General features: G+C 43.5%; 4 protein-coding genes and 1 non-coding gene across 6 annotated transcripts in view; 2 read left to right on the forward strand and 3 right to left on the reverse strand.

Annotated features, from left to right (window-relative positions):
• Positions 1 to 844, reverse strand: part of kctd17 (potassium channel tetramerization domain containing 17) — a gene marked incomplete at its 3' end in the record, with an annotated part of 21,182 nt that extends 20,338 nt beyond the window's left edge. The window contains exon 1 of the mRNA XM_056577695.1: positions 384 to 844. Coding sequence (XP_056433670.1) covers positions 384 to 752 — 369 coding nt within the window. The remainder of the gene's footprint in view (positions 1 to 383) is intronic.
• Positions 845 to 1,029: 185 nt separating this feature from the next.
• LOC130371547 (phospholipase B-like 1) lies at positions 1,030 to 7,347 on the reverse strand. Its single transcript, XM_056577362.1, has 10 exons — positions 6,977 to 7,347; positions 6,798 to 6,881; positions 6,502 to 6,643; positions 5,962 to 6,111; positions 5,227 to 5,371; positions 4,261 to 4,461; positions 3,319 to 3,459; positions 2,869 to 3,054; positions 2,229 to 2,335; positions 1,030 to 1,780 (listed from the first exon to the last, which is right to left on the reverse strand). Exons 1-10 carry the CDS (start codon positions 7,135 to 7,137, stop codon positions 1,604 to 1,606), a joined length of 1,494 nt encoding a protein of 497 aa, XP_056433337.1. The 5' UTR covers positions 7,138 to 7,347; the 3' UTR covers positions 1,030 to 1,603.
• A 482-nt stretch (positions 7,348 to 7,829) lies between these two features.
• trnar-ccu (transfer RNA arginine (anticodon CCU)) lies at positions 7,830 to 7,902 on the reverse strand. The gene has a single exon. It is a non-coding gene; the product is annotated as a tRNA-Arg (tRNA).
• A 427-nt stretch (positions 7,903 to 8,329) lies between these two features.
• LOC130371527 (protein chibby homolog 1-like) lies at positions 8,330 to 10,660 on the forward strand. 2 transcript variants are annotated; one of them, XM_056577334.1, is made up of 5 exons: positions 8,330 to 8,421; positions 8,609 to 8,710; positions 8,792 to 8,897; positions 9,043 to 9,155; positions 9,490 to 10,660. In XM_056577334.1, exons 1-5 carry the CDS (start codon positions 8,416 to 8,418, stop codon positions 9,568 to 9,570), a joined length of 408 nt encoding a protein of 135 aa, XP_056433309.1. In that variant the 5' UTR covers positions 8,330 to 8,415; the 3' UTR covers positions 9,571 to 10,660. The 2 variants fall into 2 exon arrangements, with proteins under 2 accessions (XP_056433309.1, XP_056433311.1); XM_056577336.1 differs by having other exon boundaries at positions 8,341 to 8,496.
• On the forward strand, positions 10,569 to 14,186 carry pdap1a (pdgfa associated protein 1a). Its single transcript, XM_056577333.1, has 6 exons — positions 10,569 to 10,659; positions 11,163 to 11,245; positions 11,336 to 11,407; positions 11,738 to 11,862; positions 12,019 to 12,170; positions 12,538 to 14,186. Exons 1-6 carry the CDS (start codon positions 10,647 to 10,649, stop codon positions 12,564 to 12,566), a joined length of 474 nt encoding a protein of 157 aa, XP_056433308.1. The 5' UTR covers positions 10,569 to 10,646; the 3' UTR covers positions 12,567 to 14,186.
• Positions 14,187 to 21,551: the final 7,365 nt, after the last annotated feature.

Genomic DNA, 21,551 nt, shown 5'->3' on the forward strand with positions numbered 1-21,551 from the left:
GAGAGAGAGAGAGAGAGAGATCTGCTGTGTTGAAGGTCACATTGTGAATTCATATTACACTTGAGCCCGTCTCACCCCTGCTTAGAAACTCGTTGACTTTCAATTGCTCAGCACAGCCTGGTATCCTCATAGTACGCCTATATGCACTCACTCTGCAGATAGGTGTGGACCGCGTAGCCCACATTGTCTGTGCATCCGCTATAATGCCCCATACTGTGACAGGGTGTCCAACCAGCCAAGCGTTAAAACGTCGCCCACCTTGCGATCGCAAGCACCGGTCCAAGGCAGTAGAAGCAACTCCTCAAGTCAAGCTATTAATAATATAATAAATAAACGAAAAATAAAAAAAACAAGAAGGACATTCTTACGAACGACGGACCTACCGTGTCTGAGTGCAAGTCCTGCTGTTGACAGAGCCTGTAAAGAAAGGAAGTTTGTTCTTTGAGAAGGGTATGCCGCGTTGTGAGGAACACCGTGCCGCCGACGTTCAAGCGGACCCATTTCCCGCTGTTCCCCCCAGTGGGGTTGATCCCAGAGCCGTTCCCGATGCTCTGCGTTGCTATCCCGCTGGATTCAGTGGCGGTCGCCGTAGCGGTAGCCGTTGTTGTCGTGCTATCAGTTCCCTCGCTGTCTTTGTTGTTGTTATTGTTGTTGTTGTTGTTATTGTTGTTGTGGCCGTGGTGCGTCGTCTTCAGCATACCGACCTCTGATAAAGCATTTGGCACCGGTTCCCGTCTATCTTCTGTTGCCATTGGGGAAATTGTAACGGACACAAGTTGACGAAGACTGACGCGAATGTTCGCGTCCACAAGCTTCCTCCCGTTAAGGCAGGCGAGAATGCTCCGCCCTTTTCGGTCCAAACCATCGCCCGAACCAACCCGCCTCCGTATCAAGGATGTGTCCACGAATCTGGGTGTTGTAGTTTTCTTTGGGCGTGGTTCCTGCACCAGTCGATGCTTGCTTTAACATCTCTCATAGATCAACTCAGGCCAACACCCAGTCAACTTAAGTTTATTTTTATTAGGTCAATTCATGGTCATTCATGTCACGTTTCTCCCTGACAATCAAAAAAGTTATTTCTGTTATGCAGCTCTTTGAATTGAACTTTTGTTATTGGACAAAATAGACCTTGACTATGCTACAACCTCTTCACTCTGCTAACTGCATAACCATATTTTGACAAATTCTTATACACCTTTTGATCAAATACATGTTGTGCTAACGTGTCATTATAATAGTCTCACTTTCCGATAATAATATTAATAATAAATACAACAATAGGTATCCAGAGATACCCTCTGAATACCTAATTATTGTAATAAATACTTCCTATAAGAGAGTGCCTTGTGGAGTTAACAAGGGTTAAATAAGTACAGTGTTAAAGGGAAGGGTGACACAGGTGATAGGAAGACATAGTATATACAGTATGCCTATACATAGATCCGCCATCTTAGTGCTTGTTCACCATCATCATAAGAGTAACAGCAACAGATGCTTGTACAGTATCTTTGGTCAAGAAGCATCAAGATGGCGGCATGAAATGTGTTTCAGGGACTTCAGATAACACGATAGAAACCCTTAACTACACCCATGTAGTTCTACGTCAGGGCTGGTGGAGAGTTGGCCGCACGGCGATAAAGGGGAAGTTGTAGGTTGGCGGTAGATCCTTATGCGCCGTGCCGTTGAACCATCGCCACGAGAACGGCCGCAGACCCCCCTGTGTGGTGGGACCGTTTATCACCTCGGCAACCAACTGTCGCGACATATGGTAGTCTGTTACCTGTACTGTGATGAAGAGAGAGTGAGGAGAGAGGCGTGTGTGTGTGAGTGGGGGGGGGGGGGTGGAGAGGTGGGGTAATTGTTCAATTAAAGTGTGCGTGTGAGTAATTACAGTGTGTGAAAGTGAGCGAGAGAGAGTTGGAGGAGGAATGAGAGAGGGATAGGTTACCAAAATAGCAATACATATGTCAAGACTGGCTTATAAATAATTGAGTTACACAGTATCTGACATTTAAAACTGTCCATATCGCTTTTTGCCCTTTTGATTTTCTTTTACAACATGACCATTAAAAATAACAAAGGAAAAACACATCAATCCCGATAATAATAATAATAAAAATTCCTGAATGTTTAACAATGATAAATTCATCTGTGGAGTACTGAAGACTCCCTCAGGTGACCAGAGACATCATGACCCTGATCTCGGTAGGATAACAGTAACCTCTGACCTTTGTGTCATAACATCCACCTGGGCGCGCTCTGCGCAGCTTTAGGTCGTCACGGCAACAGATGGTTTTGCATGGATGTCCTCTGGTATAGGGATCACGCTTGTAGTCTGCAACAAAGGATGGACTGTTCCTACTCGTATACTGTAGCAGAACAACACACTGTACAAGGGCTAAAAATACACCACTCTTACAAGATGTTTTTGATAACATACATACATGTATATATATATATATATATACATACATACATACATACATACATACATACATACATACATACATACATACATACATACATACATACATACATACATACATACATACATACATACATACATATAATTTACAGAAAATAACTGCAGGCAAAAAAACAACTCAGACTTAAAATAATGCATATTTTTCTGGATGGTAACAGTAAACATGTCTCAAAAACATAGAAATATACGAGATAGTAATCATTCATTTCTTTTGGAAAAATAACTATAATCAAGAGCAACATAACTGCTTGGGTCAAAGTTTGTGGCGCCGAAAATAAAGTAAACAGAAAGCGAAAACTATAATGGAAAAAGACTGTGAGGATCATGTGAGTGAGAGCTTCCTGCCAGAGAACCAATGAGAGCCAAGCAACCAAAGCACCTACTGTTGTATCTCATCATGTGTTTCAGAGAGATCAAGCTAGAGACCCTGGACTGATCTCGACGCAGGATCTTTGCCCGGGGGCAAAGGTCATAAGAGAATTCCTCGCCGTATCTGCGCCACATCACGCCGTACCCGCTCAGGTTGTAGATGTCGGCGTGGAACGGCACATTGTACGACGGCCAGTAGCCTGTTCAAATATGTGTGGGGTAGAAGTCTCTTATTAGGGTGTCCTCTTTTAGATAAAGTTTAGGCACAAGTTTAACAACATTGAGTTGTACTGTTCTGTGTTGTACACAATATAATCTGTTGAGTTCCTTCTTCTGTTAAACACATCATCAAACACATTTTAATCAAAAGGACTTTTGCATGCCTACAACTAGACTGCGGATATTGTCTAAAAACCCACAACCATACACCGGTTAGCCCTACACTACCTACCCCCCTGTCCTACCTCTGCGTAGGGCCTGGGTCTGGTCTGAATGGAGGACCTTCCCAGGGATCTGCTCCACAACAGTCAGGGCCCCGTCCTCCATGCTTCGGCCAAGGGACACCTTGTTCAGGTCCAACACCATGTACTGGCTGTTGTAGGTGCCTGGGATGCAGAGAAAGAGAAAGCAGGCTTGTTTAACACCACCTTAATTCTCTATACTATAGCAGAGTACACACTATTGCGTAATAGGCCTACATAACATACAGCTGTTGCATGACATAACCTGTCTATCGCCGACATAAGTGCGGCCCTCTCAAGCCCTTTGGGACTGGCAATCACTGTAACTGTAGCAGCCTTCCAAATAGATGTCCCTTAATCTGTTTAGAGGCCAGGAAGTGCTGTGCTCCAGGGCATGTTTTCCGGGACATATTCCCTCAGCGCTCCAGGCCAGGGTCGGACCCCTCATTCAGAAACAGGAAGCTATAGTGCTTAGAGTGTATGTGTTTAAGGGGAAGTGGGGGGGCGGACATTTCTGAAAGGATGCATGTTGTGTCAGTGCTTGGGTAATCAGTGTTAGAAACACACTTCACATGGCGTCCTATTCTCTAGCCTCCATAGCAACAAATGACCAAAGACCCAGTGCAGATGATGCATTTACATACACAAGGGTTACGGATTATAATAACAAGCAGAGGAGGAAGCGGAGATCTGGAGGAGAATCTGAAACTTGACATTTCCATTTTGATGGAAGTGCATTTTTAATGGGCTGGAATTACTTGTTGACTACTGAGTGAGTCATTTATTCGCTGTTGTTTCGGGATGATGATTCCACTTGTCTCCCCGTGTGCTGACTCAGCTCAAGATTAAGATCCCTCTCTCACACACACACACGCGCACACACACACAGACACGCACATGCACACACACACACACACACACGCGCGCGCGCGCGCGCGCACACACCTGAGTTGTAATTGGAGAAGACGCGGGCCCATTGCTCTCCGCTGAGAGCCATGGCGTTGGCCAACCGCACCCTCTGCCAGGCCAGCAGAGAGTGAGGGGTGAGCAGGGAGAAGAGGGAGACGTTGAAGACCACGTTGGTGGTCTGAGTGACCAGGAGACCGCTACCCAGGAGGTAGAAGTCATCCAGGGAGGACAGCAGTCCTGCGGGGAATGACGCACAACAAAGGTTCAAAGTGCACTGTGGGTAGGGAGGGAAGGACCAGATCGGGGAGGATGAGATTAACTAACAATTGTGTATAAAAAGTGAGGCACCGTTTTTTGGTGCTGCTTTTTGTCAACCACGCTCATTCTCTACAATCCCTGTAATGATTGATTTAGGCACGCCAAGTAAACACATGCATAAACACCATGCATGAACCATAAGCAGCATTAATGTCCAAGAAATGCTTAAAAATGTGTAGTTCGGAACAAGACAAATATATACAGGTGACTAACAAATACAGGTGAGGATTATACAATTATCTTATGCAAAAAAAGTACTTCCATTAACTGTTTATGTATGTTTAGCACCTTTCAATAGAGGAGAGAGAGAACATGATAGAGAACGAGAGAGAGGGAGCCAGAGACCGAGAGACAGAGAGAGAGCGAGAGAGAAACAGAAAGACTGAGAGGGGAAGCAGAGCCATGTATTATTTATTTTATTTTCTCTTTTGCACTTTAGCAGAATGTTACTCAGAGATTGGACTATACAGTTTATATACACTGTATAAACACAGTATAAACTAAGCTAAAAAGACAAATGTGTGTATACATTTTTTTTAACACATAAAAATGTAAGCAAGGTTGTTTAATGCCCGTACGCATAAAACAAATATGTTACACAGGATGTATACATGTCGTCTGTGAATGTGTGTATGCGTGCAGGTACTTGTATGTGACTGGGTGTGTGCGTGAATGCATTTGTACCAGGGTAGCTGCTGAAGGACATCTTTGCAGCGGCTGTGGGTTGACCAGAGATCCGGAGGTCCCAGTGTTTGTAGATGCGCATGCTGGCAGCGTAGGTGAACCAGCTAGAGTGAGCAAAGAGCAGGTTCTCAAAGCCCGCCAGCACCTGGGACAGACACAACACACGGGAGGTATGGTACATTGTGTTTGTCTATGTGTGTATGTGTCTGCGTGCCTCTGTGTTTGTGTGTGCAAGTGCCTCTGGTGTATGTGTGTGTGTGTGTCTGCTTGCTTCTGTGTTTGTGTGTGTGTGTGTGTGTGTGTGTGTGTGTGTGTGTGTGTGTGTGTGTGTGAGTGTGGGTCTGCGTGCTTCGGTGTGTGTTCCTGTATGTATGTGTGTGTGTGTGAGTGTATGTGCCTGCTTCTGTGTGTGTGTTTGAGCCTACGTGCCTGTATGTGTTTGTGTGTTGGGTGTGTGTGTTTGTGTCTGTGTGTGTGTGTGTGTGTGCACCCATGACATGCGGCACTGCATGAATGTCCACCGTTTGTATTCCAGTCCCCACACATTGCCCCCTCCTTCCTGAAGAGCAGGACAGGACGTGAAGCATCTCCTGCATCTCCAATTCCAATGGGACGCTCACACACACCCAACCACAGGACCTCACTAGGTCACCGATTACCGCCTGCCTGCTTTTCCCAAGCACTGTGCCTACCACTCAACCCCCGGGGGCCTGGAGGGGGGGGGGTTGGCCTGACCTTTATAAGAGCAGTGCAGTGGCCCATTCCTGGCATTCTCCACGGCCCCGTCCCCGCACTGGAGGACTTGGAGCGGGGAGTCAGGGCAGGGACTAGGTCCAACAGGTCCCCCATCCCATTCAGAAACTGTACCGCTAGAAGAGACAGCGGCTACAGGGGAGCGGAGGGGAGAGGGGGAGAACACAGGCGTGGGACAGAGAATACGAATGGGACGAGTCGATTTGAGGTTGATGATTCAGCAAGCGCATGCACAGGCACAAACACACACACACACACACACACATACAATGGCCATATGGAAACTCTTGCTCAAAACAGACTGACATGCACAGACACACAATCGCACGTACGCACGCATGCACACACACGTACGTACGCACACACAGAAACACACACACACACACACACACACACCAAAAACCTCAAGTCCCACAAATTCAAGCCCAATACACGTGAACACACAATCAAGCATATTTAAGCACAAATACACAAAGGCAAAGACAATTAAACATGCATCCACTCGCGCTGAAACATGCACACCTCCATTTGTTGGGTCTTCGACCAGTATGTAACTCCGGCCTGCAGACCGTCCAACTGAGCAAGGATGAGTCCCATATGCCTCCACAAGATGTCACTGTTTCCCTTTAGTTTCACCTGCTCTCTGCTCCAGCAGTTCTGCTTGCTGTGATTAAATAAGATGTTGGCGAGTAAGTTCCAGTTTTGTGTGATGCGTTTACTTTAAACAAATATATATTTTTTGAATATTTCGTACGTCCATAAAGTTAACTAAGTAATTGCCGTTAAATTCACGCTTTCGTTCATTTTCCTCCATATACCTCAAAAAGCTTTCAACGGTATGAACCATTTCCTCGTCCTTTATCAGTTGTGGGTACATGTTGGAGTAGTGACTGAACATCTGTCTGAAACAAAGAAATTGTGATATTTTAAACGTCGATCCAAACGGTCTCCCCCAAATGCACATGGTCGCTGCACCGTGTTCGACCAGACCACTCACCTGGCCGTCAGGAAGCCCTCCAGGTAACCCGCCAAAAAGTAAGTGGTTTCATCGGTTTGTTTTTTTCCTCCGTACCCTGCACGGACTTCCAACAACCCCCACCCAGTCAGGAGGAGGGTATCATTATAGAACCCATAGGCACCCCCATCTAGCGTGTCCATCACCCCCTCCTTCAGAATTACACTTTTCTGGGCCTCGTTCCAGTACGCAGTAGCCTCTTGGAGATCTACCGTAAAGGATGATGATTAGAGTTGGATAACGATTATATAAGATTACATAAGATCACTAATCGGACACAAATACGTGCTTATATGTGGCTAGCATGTTTCTAACAATGTAAACCGAGATACTGTGAAGAAAACAAAATTATATTCAATACAGTTGGCAACTAATGTCAAACTTTTCAAACAGATTCATCGTTCCAATTCAATCAATTATTTTAGTCACTTTAAAAATGAAAACGTTTATCACATTAGTACTTAAATTCTATAGGCCTACCATATGTGGTTAAAGCCTGCGAATAAACAGTTAACGAACTTATGAAAATATTTTTGGGAATAAAATGTAATAGAAATTGACCTGTACTTACGATTAGTGTGTACAAAAGCATAGAAAGCGAAAAACAACACACAACGTTCGACACTCTGCACCTCCATGTACATATCAGAGGAACATAGCCGTGTAGGGCTGAACTAATGATTTCCGTTCTTTCAAAAGATTACATTGCCTCGATCGACATAACGCGCTGATTAAGTGTTCTGTAGCTGTAACATTTGTTTTTGTTTTTGGTAATGTCCTATCACTATTCAGAAACTATGTCCATGTTTCAGTGTGAGAGAAGATAAAATAGTACCACCCCAGATGGGACTCGAACCCACAATCCCTGGCTTAGGAGGCCAGTGCCTTATCCATTAGGCCACTGGGGCACGATACTACCCTTCAATTTATGGCTAATTTATAGTTAACATCAGAGCCATAACGGATTTTAGAGTCTCATTAAATTGCAAAGACACATGTTATTTTTAAAGGTAATTTAATTTAATAAGCTACAAATAAGCAACGTATAGATATATAATACATTTTAGATGGCTTCGAGATCACCATGGTGATTTTCCCGTTTCTTAGTTCAAACTACTATTGCATACCAATAGGGGTATTCCGGTCACCGTATTACACATTTTACATTATATGTGCAAATAAACCATAGCATACTCTCGAATAATACTGAATTCTGGAGTCATTTTATATATTGTGTATAGCGATGACTATTTGAAAACTTCATCGAATTAATTGCCTGCGTGTAAATGTAAAAGGCCTCTACTTTAAGTAATGGCATCGTCGCACATGCGCTGTTGTCGATGTGCTTCGCTGTTGATGTATTTTCTGTTGTAGAGGACATGTTCACTTTATTGAAACATTAAACACATTTCTAGGGCTAAATGGAGGTAATTGTATAGCATTATTCAACAACGTTTCAAGTAGGCCATCAGTGACAAACACCATTTTGTATTAAACTCCAGGTATGATTAGTTTATTCTGCAAAAAAAGCATTGTAGTTAGTTAGCCTAGCGCTATTTCAGTTATTCAAGTAAATGAACCCACTGGCTATTGTGTAACGTTTATTCTGTTTAGACATTCAAGAAATCGTTGACGAATATGCCGCTCTTTGGGAATACATTCACCCCAAAGAAAACCCCACCTCGAAAGTCTGCATCCTTATCGAACCTCCATACTGTAAGTGAATACTCCTGACTCCTGCAGAAACACATAATGTGCAGACGACAACGTTTTGACTTTAATTCGCTCTGGTTTTAGTTGGACCGGTCAACGAGGGAGGTGGAATTGGGCCTTGAATATGGGGTTCCGGTGATGAACATTGGAGGCCAAAGTTTAAAATTTGAAGAGGGGCAGTGGACTTCAGGTAATGAATATTTTGAATATCCATCTAGCCAAACCGACAATAACATGCACATCATCAACCAGTAACCCACCCTTGTCAATACAATACTAGAGATAATGAATTGCATATCTATTTTTCCCGCTCTGTTTCCTCATGTTGTATGCAGAGTCTGGCGGAACTGTGTCTAGCAAAGAAATGCAGAGGCTAAAGAAGAGGAATCTGCAGCTGGAAGAGGAAAACAACCTCCTCAAACTGAAAATTGACCTCCTGTTAGACATGGTGAGGATTTAGCAAAGACCTTAGACCCACCCTTGAGTCAAATAAGCACATGCAACAACCCCAATGTCTGCAGGCTATCTTTAGGCATCATTGAGAAATGCCACTAAATAGGCAAGTCTCCATCTCAACTATGCAAGGTGTACTTGCCCGGCCTTTATATATAGAACAGAGGTTCAGGAAGCAGCTGGGTAGCATCAAATAAACATTTGGTCATTGGCAGACACTTTTTTCCAAAGCTCCTTCAAAATAATTTCTAGAAAAATCGAGACCGGTAGGATGCTCTGCTTTTGTCTGGTAGTCTGCACTATCCTTCCTCACTATTCTGTGTTTCCAGCTGTCTGAAACCACGGCCGAGTCCCACCTGATGGAGAGGGAGTTGGAGGAGATGAAGATCCACCAGCGGAGGAAAAAATGAAACATCTGAAGGCTTGGAAATTACAACTCTATTCAACATTTGACTATTCAGAGTAGTTTCGGGATCAATGTAATGGAAATTGTCAATTTTATCCTGGGTCAGGATAACCTATACTGACATCTGTTCAAGGTTCATGGTTGTGTGTATTGTTTATCTAAAAGAAACATGTAGTTCAACAGCATTTAGGAACCAGTTTGCTGTCAAGTTTATATGATTCATTGGTGAGGTTTATATAAAGCCATATTTTTACTTGGTGGAAATAGTTAACAATGAGCCATCATGACAAAGGGGCATCTGGAATGTCCTGTGAGTTCTCGAATCTCTAGATTTGCCTTCTATTACTTTTATTATTGTATAGTCAATGTCGCTGATTGCATTCAAAGATATGTTTCATATTTATTTTCCACTTTAATAAAGAAATAGAGTTGGGGTTAACCCTAGCCCCAAACGTATTCAACAGATCTTTGGTTTGTACTTTTTGAACATTCATTGCGTTGAAATAATATTTTTTGCATGGGTTTGTTGGGCAACAATCATACATTCTAACGTGGTGATTCAACATTTTATGATGCAACATTGCTTGTTTGTTTATTCCTCACAACGTCTGCTTTGAATTCTCTGGATGGTTAACATACCATAGTTCATCCAGGAAAACGTTTTTTTGTATTACTACACCGGTTTATGTTGGCATGCTTTACCCAGTGTATGTGTGTTTCGGATGTTGAGGACTATTGTAAGTGGTCTATATAAAATCACCCGTAGCCTAATCGAAACCGGACTGTTATTTTTTTTGTAGAATTTGCAACAAGCTTGTGAGTTATCGTGTATCTGTTTATTTCACCAAAGGTCGAGTACATTTATTTATCCAAAAAATATACATCGTGCTTCTATTGGCTGAATATTGTCCCACGGCGCTGGTGTCACCGATCTCTCCGGAAGCGACTGCTGAAGGCTACTGGCAGCGGGAGACACGAAGGCGGCACTCTCTTGTCTTTCTTCCGAAAATACGTTAGCGATCGTCAGTGGACCGCAAAAACCCGTTCCACTATTTAGAAAGTCAAGATCTGATTGTAGACATGCCACGAGGCGGTAAGTATTTGCCAACAATACTTGGGAAAAACATTGACGTGCTAGGTTCTTGGTGAGCTAGCAGCTAAGCTAAACCTGTTAGCTAGCTAACCGGCAAGTGAGTCACTATAAAAGTGTTGCAATCACTATTGGCTGAATAACTCCCGTTACTTGCATGTCGGAGAGTTATGCGCTGGCGTCTGTTAGACATTATGAAAATATATTTGGCATGTGCATGAACAGCTGTATTACCACATCCAGAAGCACCATGTGGACTACAGAGGCCGCACCGTCAAAAATTCGGGTAGAGACAAGTGATCCAACGGGATGTCAGTGGTGTCTGAGTCGGGAATGCAAGAAAACGATTGTAAACCCAAACGTAGATCACTGATTGACTCGGTCATCGAACACATTGCGGCACACCAGCTGCTCGTCTCCACTCTTGTGAATTCTCTAATATTGGCTAGCGCAGTGAACGTCATTTGTGACTCACCTCCCAACTGTTATCGTGTTCTGTGTTGCAGGAAGAAAGGGCCACAAGGGCCGGGGAAAACAGTTTAGCAACCCTGAAGAGATTGACCGACAAATGCGAGTACAGAGAGAGTTGGTGAGTCAATAAAAAATGCACAAATTTGACGCATTGCATGTTGAAACATCCTCAGGTCTGTTGTTGACTCGTGTTTTTTGGGTACTGTAGGAGGCAAATGGCGGAGCCGAGAAGGAGGAATCTGCCGGGTCAGACGAGGATAGCAGCAGCGACGAGGACCTTGTAAGTTTTGCGGCAAGGGGCTTGTGTTTGTACGGTGTTATTAAACCACATGGAACGATCTATAGTTCAATTTCAGAATGTAATCTCTAGATTGTTCAATTAGTTGGTTTATACTGAATATTTTGCCATACTGTTGTAGTTGTATAGATTATCTGTACTACTGTGGCTGCATAGTTGTATAAGAAGCCCATGGGTATTACAAATCTGACTACCAACCAACCATTCACTGTCGCCAATGGAAAATAAACGTTTTCTATCGTCATAGCAATTTCCATTACGAGAGGGTAAAACTTTCAATTTACATTGCTTTATATTAACTCGTTCTGACAGTCAAAGAAGAAGAGCGGCGTGGAAGGACTCATAGAGATCGAGAACCCCAACCGCATTTCCCAAAAGAACAAGAAGGTTACGGAAATCGACATTGAAGCTCCGAAAGAGCTCACACGCAGGGAACGGTAGGAGCACACACTTTCACACACGCTCACTTGCCTATAAGTACTACTTTATTATTCCGATCATACGGACGATGCATATTAAGGAGTGCATCAGCCGTTTTCTTAATAACGTTCCTGTCTGTGTGCCTCTGTATCCACGTGGCCCTCCCTTTTCAGAGAGGAGATTGAGAAGCAGAAGGCGAAGGAGCGCTACATGAAGCTCCACCTGGAGGGGAAGACGGAGCAGGCCAGGGCCGACCTGGCCCGCCTAGCCATCATCAAGAAACAGAGGGAGGACGCCGCCAAGAAACGGGACGAGCTTAAGAAAGGTGAGGGGGAGGTGTCACCTGCTGTTGCTGTGGGATACAGGTCACCGAGTGGGTGGGTCATGCTATATCCATAACCTCTGTTTAACTTTTGAATCAACTGTTAAATGCTTTTTAAAGAGACTCGACCATCAGAGTTACTCTAAAGTCTGGAGTCTCTTTTTTTAACCTATAACAAAGGCACAGACCTCTATGGTTTGTTTACAAAGTTGTTCTTTTTTTTTTGGCAATGTACAAAGAGGCTCTTATGGTTAGATATATTGAAATGCATATTTTAGTCGACTCTGAACATTGTATGTTGCATTCTGTTATACGCTGTCATTAATGCCATGTCTTACTTTCTCTCTCTTTCTGTTTTGGTCCAAAACAGATACAGACGAGTCGAAGGCGAAGCGCTAACCCCGGGACACATCAAGAATTGACAGGAACAGCCGGCTGAGAGGGACGGAGGGAAGGAAGAGAGAGGGACGGAGGGAAGGGAGAGAGAGATCGGAGATGGTGTACCAATACAAGGGGAGGTGTCTGCTCAGGTTGTCCTGTCCCTCCCCCAAAAATATATATCAACCAGGGAGATGAAAGTTGAGCCTCCCAGGCAATGCAAAGCGGAGCGGGGTGAATAAAGGGAGGGATGGGTCGAATGGAGATGGAGAGAAGTGGAACACCTGGGATGCCTTTTCTTTTGTTGCTTTTTTCCTTTTGGGTTTTTTCTATTTTAAAATAACGGTCGCTCAGAATGTTGAGAGATGACGATGGCAGGTGTTCCAGGGGCTTGTGGCGTTCCTCGCTCGCCGTCCTCGCTCACCAGGGTCACCCATTCTTAAAGCTGCTGGAATTCTTCCTTTCCTTTCGATCCATCACATTTCCTTTTTCCCTATTCTTTTTTTAATACGTGGTCCGCTGCATGGTCGGATGACCCTTGGGTGACGGGTGAAGAGCTTTTGTAGCCCCTCCCGTCTGTTCTGGGGGATAAGGGATAGGGATATGATGGATACATGTATAGAGGTGTTTGGTATTTCTTGGCTTATTCCATCCAAGGTGGCACGCGTCTTTCTTAAAGCACAGTGCTGTAGCAGAGATGGATGCATGCAAGTCTATCTCATCTTTTGAAATGTTTAGGCCCAATCCCATTTCTATCCCTTACCCCTCCCCCTTGTTTTGAAGGGGGAAGGGGAAGGGGGAAGGGGTAGAAATGGGATTGGGCCTTAGTCTGTCGCCATCACCACCACCACTGCCCTTTTTGCACATGCCCTTTGGTGCGAACGTCACATGTTGGCTATTTTGGCTCCAAAGGGTGATGCTAGTGGATCCCAACTACCGCGTTGGTAACTGAGCAGCAGACCGGTTCCTAAAGGCGTTTTATGGCTCATAGCTGGGCCACTGCTGCTTGTCCTAGACTATTAATGTTGTGATCACCGTCCCATGTAAACACCAACAAACCCTCAACAAGACATCCAGATCCTATGGAAGGGTACATAGTAGGAGCACTTCATTTCGCTTCCCCAAATTGTCCTGAATCGTTTGATATGCGGCCAAAATTAACATAATTTACACATAAGACGACATACTTTTATAATTTGGGTAGTTATTATTTCAATGGAAAATCAAAAAACTGCAAAAGAAGCCGCTCCTGTCTGACATGCCTTCGTGACCTTCGTTTCGACCTTTGTTTCTCCTTGGCCTCGTCTTCTTAAACAGACTGGACCAGGGACATCGACGCCTTGGAACGTTTACTGAAGACCAACTCACTGTCTCTCTCGGGTAGCCAAATGCCATGGTCAGACTATATATATCTATAGGCGTTTATCTGGAAAGCCCTGAAGAGGAAAGCCATGTTCTCGTGGAAATTGCTGAAAGAATAATCTCCTCATTAGTATATTGGTAAAACCATACAGTGTACAAAAATAGCCACAGTGTTTTTAAATCTCTCCGAGACTGAAATTACTTGTTCAATTTTTTTTTTCATGTTATACATTTTGATTTAAATAAATACATTGATAGATACATTACTGTCTTTGTTTTTTTGTTTTTTATCTTTGCTAATGTAAGGTCTGTAAGGCCTATGATGGTTTGGACAATTCTTATTGAGTTTTTATAGCGCACATAAAATGATGATGGAATTACCCATTTACCATTTAGCCCGGGACGGATTAACTATATGGGCAACTGGTGTCCAGGGGCCAAAGGTCGCTAAAAGGCCCAGAGCACACGCAGCATTTGTAAGATCTAATAGTACGTGAACTTACTGTCCCCCGCTGCACTACTCACAGTGCGACATGCTGCGAACTGACGGACCCAACAATTACGCGTGAAAAATGGGAGGATAGTTTGGTGAGAGCACCAAACGAAGTACTGTTACTTTTAACAGTAGGCATTTGTGCATATGTGAATTATGTTTTGTCTCTATTTAACACCACTTGAAGCATTGAATAGTTAGGCCTGCTCTAAATTACGCCTCTGTATTGAGTTCTATAAAAAAGTTATTGAACATAACTGATCATTAAGATGCACTTGATGATGATGGCCAATGCGGTTACGTTTTTTGGGATCATGTAAAAATGTAAGCATCTTATAAAATAAATATTAACCAAACCTATAATAGAAAGTCTCAAGGAATGACACAATAGAGCAGTTTGCAAATGGTGATATATCACATCTACACAGCAGTGAGTGAGCTTGTTAGTTATTCTTTAACTGTCGTGAGTCATTTTGTGCGTCTTTTCTATTGCACGTTTCCCCTTTACCACTTGAGCGCAGCACTGAGTCAAAAGTAAACGGTGGTGTCTGTGGATAGCACAGCACAAACGTACCAGCATGCCAGACCCAGTCGTGCCATGCAGGTGAAGTTCAAAGATTAATTTAGTAGTATAGCATAAGAGCAGCCCCATAGCAACCCTATTATAAAATGCATGCTAACACGTCTACCACAGGCCAACTAACAAAGGTATTTTTGGTCGCTTGTTTAAAAGAAGTAAAACTCTCGTTCAGTATAGCCATCATCATGCTATCGCCTCATTATTAACACAGCCAATTGTTCATCAACTATCAGCAGCAACAGCCCTCTGGCCCCAAAGAGCACAGATTCGTTTCCTCATTTAGATTTTCACATCCAGCTTATTCTCTTGCAGAGAGACACTCACAGAGACGGCGTTGTAGGAGTTTTTCTCGAAAACACACTCCTGAAGCGCACAACGTCTGTGGACACAATCATCACTAACTTTTAGCCCCACAGTTTCAAGCATAGGGTAGTGCAGTGCCAAAGCAACCCTTACTGTAGTAAAGAGACAAGTAAAGAATCATGTATTTTGGTTCATCTTTTGAAATCACCCCAAGGTTACTAGCTGCATGGTTTAATAACGACAAGCTCAATGTTCTATTGTTCAACCTAACAAGCCTTGCTACCCATTGATGCTTTATAAGTATGCCTATCCTAACTTTAGATGTGTGCTTACTTCCACATTGAACAGCAAAGCTATGCAGCCATTGCATATGAAATCTCTCTCTCTCTCTCTCTCTCTCTCTCTCTCTCTCTCTCTCTCTCTCTCTCTCACCCCCCCCTGCTCTAGCTGATGTATCTCATCTGTTGAAACTTCCTCATTCTGTGTGATTCCTGCGTGCTAGTGGAGGCATGAGTGCACTTCTGAGACCACAGAAAAGCGTTTTAAAAAGTTACAGGGGATTTCAAAGCAAAACGCTCGGTGCCCAGGCCAAGACCCCAAAGCAGACGACCTGCTCCTACGCCTTTCTGATGCATTAGTAGGTTGTCTGGGCCCCGCGGTGGAGGACATTTTGAAGCCCATTTTACCGCCGGTGGCAGAGGGAAGGAGAGGGAGAGAGAGGGAGAAACGACCAGGCAGTTGGTGGTTTTGGGTCAACTGCAAGTATGCTAAATATACTGAAGCAGCTGGGCTCCGGTGGGAGGTACAGTACGATCACTACAGCTACACGCTAGTTATAATTCATTTAAATGTATAAATCATCATCATGAGTTCGTCTGGATTCAGGTTGTTAGACACTATTTCAAGATATTGTGTGTCATAAAGTATCATTTCTTTGAAATGATGGCTCTCCAGATATTACTTTTGTTCATATACATTTTGTTCTACTTGGCTCATTAACTATAATTGTCGGTGACCTTTTAAAATTGTATTTGACTAAAGCATTACTGTTGCCTCAATGAGGTTCTTTGTTCTTGGAGGTGTGTCTGTGTTCACGGTCTGTGAGTTCATCAAAAAATCTAAAATACTGTTTGAGCATGGAGAGTATGAACGACTTTGAGGCGCGAAGCTCATGAAGCCCAGCTCAGTACATGACGTGTGGAGTGTGGTCTGGTAGGCATCATTGACTCATACGATGCCAGAACCCTGCAGCTGCAAGAGCACAGCATCCATTTGGCACGCTTCCTTCTTATCACTTTCATTTCACTCAAAATAAGTTTGTTTATTTGGACAAAGAAACGCAGTAACATTACACAACGTAGTTGTGTGTGTGTGTGTGTGTGTGTGTGTGTGTGTGTGTGTGTGTGTGTGTGTGTGTGTGTGTGTGTGTGTGTGTGTGTGTGTGTGTGTGTGTGTGTGTGTATACATGCACACAACTATGTTTGTGTAATGTAACTGCGTTTCACACACACACACACACACACACACACACACACACACACACACACACACACACAAATAAACACACAATGTTCATAAAGACACAAAAGACAAAACAACCAGCGTGTTGACAGGCTACTCATAGAACATTTGTGTTTTACTGCTAGACTGAACATTGAAATAACAGGAGGCATGGGGAAAAGTGAAACGAGATTGATTTGAAAAAAGGGAAGTATATAGTGTTTCAAAGATGATAGGATCCCCTCATACTATTTGTTTTGAGTCATTCGATCTCGTGCCATATACTTTGTGTAATTCATCCACACACACACACACACACACACACACACACACACACACACACACACACACACACACATGACATAGCTCTGCGCATGTCGTAAATGTTCGTATACCCCTAATGATTTGAATATCAACAGGTCACAAGATGCCACAGACCTTCTTCCTGAAATTCTGGTTGTGGTGAGGACTACTTGATATTGTCCATTGTTTTATATAGCTCCCAATTTCCATTACCTTTATTTCTCGCATTCCACGTCACTTTGCTAATGAATACAACTAATACCTTACTACTTTGTTGACAGATTTAGTTTAATATCTCCCATAACATTGCATATACCTGTTGTTTAACATACTTTTTTTTGCATTGAGTTTAATCAATGTGCAATTTGAATCGTTAGTGGCGCTGTTTCAGTTGCTGCCCCATGACATTATTCAGTGACCATGACATCATTTTCTATTGGTCAATTAAGTGTATTTCCCTGATTGGATGCAGGTGGAGCAGCGGGTGGAGCCGGCCAAGAAAGCATGTCAGGTCCTTCATAAGAAACTCCACGGCTGCTTACAGAGTCCCACCGGCCTTGAGGCTGAGAAACGCATGGTATGACACTCACCTGTACGGCACTCACCTGTACTGTACTCACCGTTACTGTACTCAACGGTACACTCACCATTACTATCCTAACCTGTGCTGTACTTACCTGTACACTCACCAGTACTATACTTACCTGTATTTTACTCACCTGTACTGTACTTACCTGTACTGTACTTATCTGTGTTGTACTAACCTATAGACTCACCTGTACTGTACTTATATGAACACTCACCTGTACTGTAATCACCTGAACTGTACTCATCTGTACTGAAGTTCTGATTGTACCTGTTATATGACTTGACGTGACATAGATACATGTTCAGAATGCGAGGACAAAGCTTAAGATTCAACTAATATAACATAATTTCCTTCATTCTGAGTTCAAAGTTAGCTATGTATTCTCAATCAAACAAAAATGAGCAACACCAATATAGCAAATCAAAGAAAAAATAAATGAACAAATCAATGAGATATTTCTACCAATGCCTTGCAAGTAGGTGAAAGACAAAGCTGAGCTGGGTTGGGGGTGTCCTCACTGGGTTGGCCCTCCCGCTTGTGTACCATCAAAGCCCTGGTAGTGAAACCTGCACGTTTTTGCCCTCACACGGATTTGACTATGACTCACCTGTACAGAGAGGAAAGCTTCCTCCCTCTCCCTCCAAGACTCAACAGTCCTTCCTTTCACTCTCTACTTCTATCTCATCTTTTTTTGTTGCATATCACATCACAATTTCTCTCCCATTCTCTCTCTCTCTCTCTCTCTCTCTCTCTCTCTCTCTCTCTCTCTCTCTCTCTCTCTCTCTCTCTCTCTGTATTTACAGAAAAAGCTGCCATTAATGATGCTTTCTGTCAGCATGGCAGAGAGCCTGAAAGACTTTGATGCAGAGTCCTCTATGAGGTATATCTATCTATCTATATCTATCTATCTATCTATCTATCTATCTATCTATCTATCTATCTATCTATCCATCCATCCATCCATCCATCCATCCATCCATCCATCCATCCATCCATCCATCCATCCATCCATCCATCCATCCATCCATCCATCCATCCATCCATCCATCCATCCATCCATCCATCCATCCATCCATCCATCCATCCATCCATCCATCCATCCATCCATCCATCCATCCATCCATCCATCCATCCATCCATCCATCCATCCATCCATCCATCCATCCATCCATCCATCCATCTATGAATCTATCTATATATCTCTCCTCTTATGAATCTATCTCCCTATCTATGAGTCTATGTGTACATTGCTCTTCATGTGTGTATCAGGAGAGTTTTGGAAATGTGCTGCTTCATTGAGAAGATGCTGGCCAACATACGGGCCGACTTTGAGATGAAAGTGGAGAAAGAGGTTCTGGAGCCACTCAATAAACTCAGTGATGTAAGAATGCCTCACAATGCTTACCGTAGGCCGTCAAGAGATAATTTTCACTCTTAACATTTGATGTTTGTAAAATACTCAAGAGGTCACTCATTTGTTCATCCTCAGGAGGATTTGCCAGAGATTCTTAGGAACAAGAAACAGTTTGCCAAACTGACGACAGATTGGCAAAATGCACGTCACAAGTATGTTGGGTTAACACGTATTGTTAACGTATATATATTTTGACCCAAGTACATAGCAGCTAACTGCAATGGTTGTGTGTGTGTGTGTGTGTGTGTGTGTGTGTGTGTGTGTGTGTGTGTGTGTGTGTGTGTGTGTGTGTGTGTGTGTGTGTGTGTGTGTGTGTGTGTGTGTGTGTGTGTGAGAGAGTGTGTGTGTGTGTATCTGTGCCTCGTCTTGGTCTCTGTATTTGTCTCTGTCCGTATGAACATGCGTTTGTGCGTGTGTACATGTGTGTGTGTTCAGGTGTCAGACCAGCAGCGGCCCTCAAGCGAAGCAGGAAGGACTGAGGGAGGAAGTGGAGGAGGCCTGGAGGAAGTTGGACAACATTAAAGTAAGAGCAGTTATCACTTTAACCAGCTTCAACAAAATACAGCGTGACTGGCACGCTTGAGTTGAGTGCATCGAATCAACTATTTCCCCATATACGTTTTTATTGAGTAGTTAGGAATCTTGGGCATAGATGCCTACAGAGATTAGTATGTTTATTTGATTTAATTGTGGAAATGAAACCAATCCATAAATCATGACCATTGTATAACAGGTATATCAGGTTCAATTCTATTTTTTAAGGTTGTTGTTCTTTTGTGTGTTAAGGACGAGTACTCCGCCGACTTGTATCACTTTGCAGCTAAAGAGGACGACTATGCTAACTACTTCATCAGCGTGAGTTGGTTTCGTAAGATGTGGTGTCTGGTCTATTTTTGGTTTCACAATATCAAATTGTGCTCAGTGCTTAGTTTTATCCATTGTAGAAGAAGAGAAATACAATACAAACCCATGTTACCCAGCACTATCAGAAATGGTTTACACTTTATCAGTCTGTTATCTTATTTAGGATGACATTATATTAAGCTATTATACTTGTAACTATTTGATTGTAGTTGTTGCAACACCTGCTACTAATTTTGCATTTTTGACGTCTGATTCAGCTGTTGGAGCTACAGGCAGCTTACCACAAAAGTTCCCACGAGTTCCTACAACAAAACATCAAGGAGCTCAAAGATAACCATAGCCACAAAGGTATAGTTTATAGTCTGTTAAAGATCTATAGCTCAATGAACTTGAGTATCATAATGTCATGTTTGTGTGTGTGTGTGTCTTTGTGGGGACATTTCAGTATGAACATATTTGTGTTCTGTTGGTGTTTGTGTGTGTGTGTGTGTGTTTGTTTATGTGTGTGCATGTGTGTGTGTGTGTGTGTGTGTGTGTCTGTGTATGCATGTCTGTGTGTGTGTGTGTGTGTGTGTGTGTGTGTGTGTGTGTGTGTGTGTGTGTGTGTGTGTGTATGCGTGTGTGTGTGTGTGTGTGTGTGTGTGTGTGTGTGTGTGTGTGTGTGTGTGTGTGTGTGTGTGTGTGTGTGTGTGTGTGTGTGTGTGTGTGTGTGTGTGTGTGTGTCTGTGTCTGTGTGTGTGTATACATGCAGATCCTCTGCAGATGGTGTCTAACAACAAGGTGTTCGGGGAGCCGCTCCTCTCCCACCTGGCCGCCGGCCCCCGGGAGATCGCCTCGCCAATCCAGGAGTGCGTCCACATGCTGCTGAGGACCGGCATGAAGGAGGAGGTACTGGTCCTCAGTGTAGTCCCTCACATGGTCCTGACTCTGGGCTGGGATACGACCAGTAGTACCGAGGGTGTAACCCTCCCATATTAGCAAAGGGTGGATTTCTTACGTTGATTGCTTGATAAATCACCCTTAAAAGCATCACAATTTACTCCAAAGTGCTGTCCAGCAAGGAACATTGAAGAAGCTCAAAAACAGTGTTGCACTTGTTTGGAATGGAAACATTAACGATAGTTTGTAAGGGTCTGTGCGTGGGCGGGGTTGTGAGTTAAAATTCCATTTGCTGGGTTTGTTTCAGTTGGAATGAAAATCGATCTAAAATCTCACTTAAACTCTGCTTCAATCTTTTCATCTCAACCTATAAATCATGGTCTTACCTCTTTCTCTCTCTCTCTCTCTCTCTCTCTCTCTCTCTCTCTCTCTCTCTCTCTCTCTCTCTCTCTCTCTCTCTCTCTCTCTCTCTCTCTCTCTCTCTCTCTCTCTCTCTCACTCCCTCCCTCTCTCTCTCTGTCTGCAGGGTCTGTTTCGGCTGGCTGCAGCCGCCTCAGTGCTGAAGAAACTCAAGGGCTGTTTGAATCAAGGCACGGTGGACCACGAGGAATTCAGCAGTGACCCACATGCTGTCGCAGGTCAGGAGAAGGGGAGCACAAGCAGAAACAATCCCAGTGTACATATAGGGGCTATATCTTTGGCCATGGGTTCGCAGGGGG

Source organism: Gadus chalcogrammus, chromosome 18 (genome assembly GCF_026213295.1).
Source record: "Gadus chalcogrammus isolate NIFS_2021 chromosome 18, NIFS_Gcha_1.0, whole genome shotgun sequence".
NCBI lineage: Eukaryota > Metazoa > Chordata > Actinopteri > Gadiformes > Gadidae > Gadus > Gadus chalcogrammus.

What these genes read in the sequence shown, in the direction of transcription:
- LOC130371547 (XM_056577362.1), bottom strand. Translation starts at nt 7,137, where the DNA reads ATGGACACGCTAGATGGGGGTGCCTATGGGTTCTATAATGATACCCTC. An exon ending in ACTGCACTGCTCTTATAAAG is followed by an intron (nt 5,372 to 5,961) that starts GTCAGGCCAACC and finishes TGTCTGTCCCAG; the next exon opens with GTGCTGGCGGGCTTTGAGAA. An exon ending in ACACATGATGAGATACAACA is followed by an intron (nt 2,336 to 2,868) that starts GTAGGTGCTTTG and finishes CCTTTGTTGCAG; the next exon opens with ACTACAAGCGTGATCCCTAT.
- LOC130371527 (XM_056577334.1), top strand. An exon ending in AGAGGGGCAGTGGACTTCAG is followed by an intron (nt 8,898 to 9,042) that starts GTAATGAATATT and finishes TGTTGTATGCAG; the next exon opens with AGTCTGGCGGAACTGTGTCT. An exon ending in TTGACCTCCTGTTAGACATG is followed by an intron (nt 9,156 to 9,489) that starts GTGAGGATTTAG and finishes CTGTGTTTCCAG; the next exon opens with CTGTCTGAAACCACGGCCGA.
- pdap1a (XM_056577333.1), top strand. An exon ending in GAGCTCACACGCAGGGAACG is followed by an intron (nt 11,863 to 12,018) that starts GTAGGAGCACAC and finishes CTCCCTTTTCAG; the next exon opens with AGAGGAGATTGAGAAGCAGA. An exon ending in ACGGGACGAGCTTAAGAAAG is followed by an intron (nt 12,171 to 12,537) that starts GTGAGGGGGAGG and finishes GGTCCAAAACAG; the next exon opens with ATACAGACGAGTCGAAGGCG.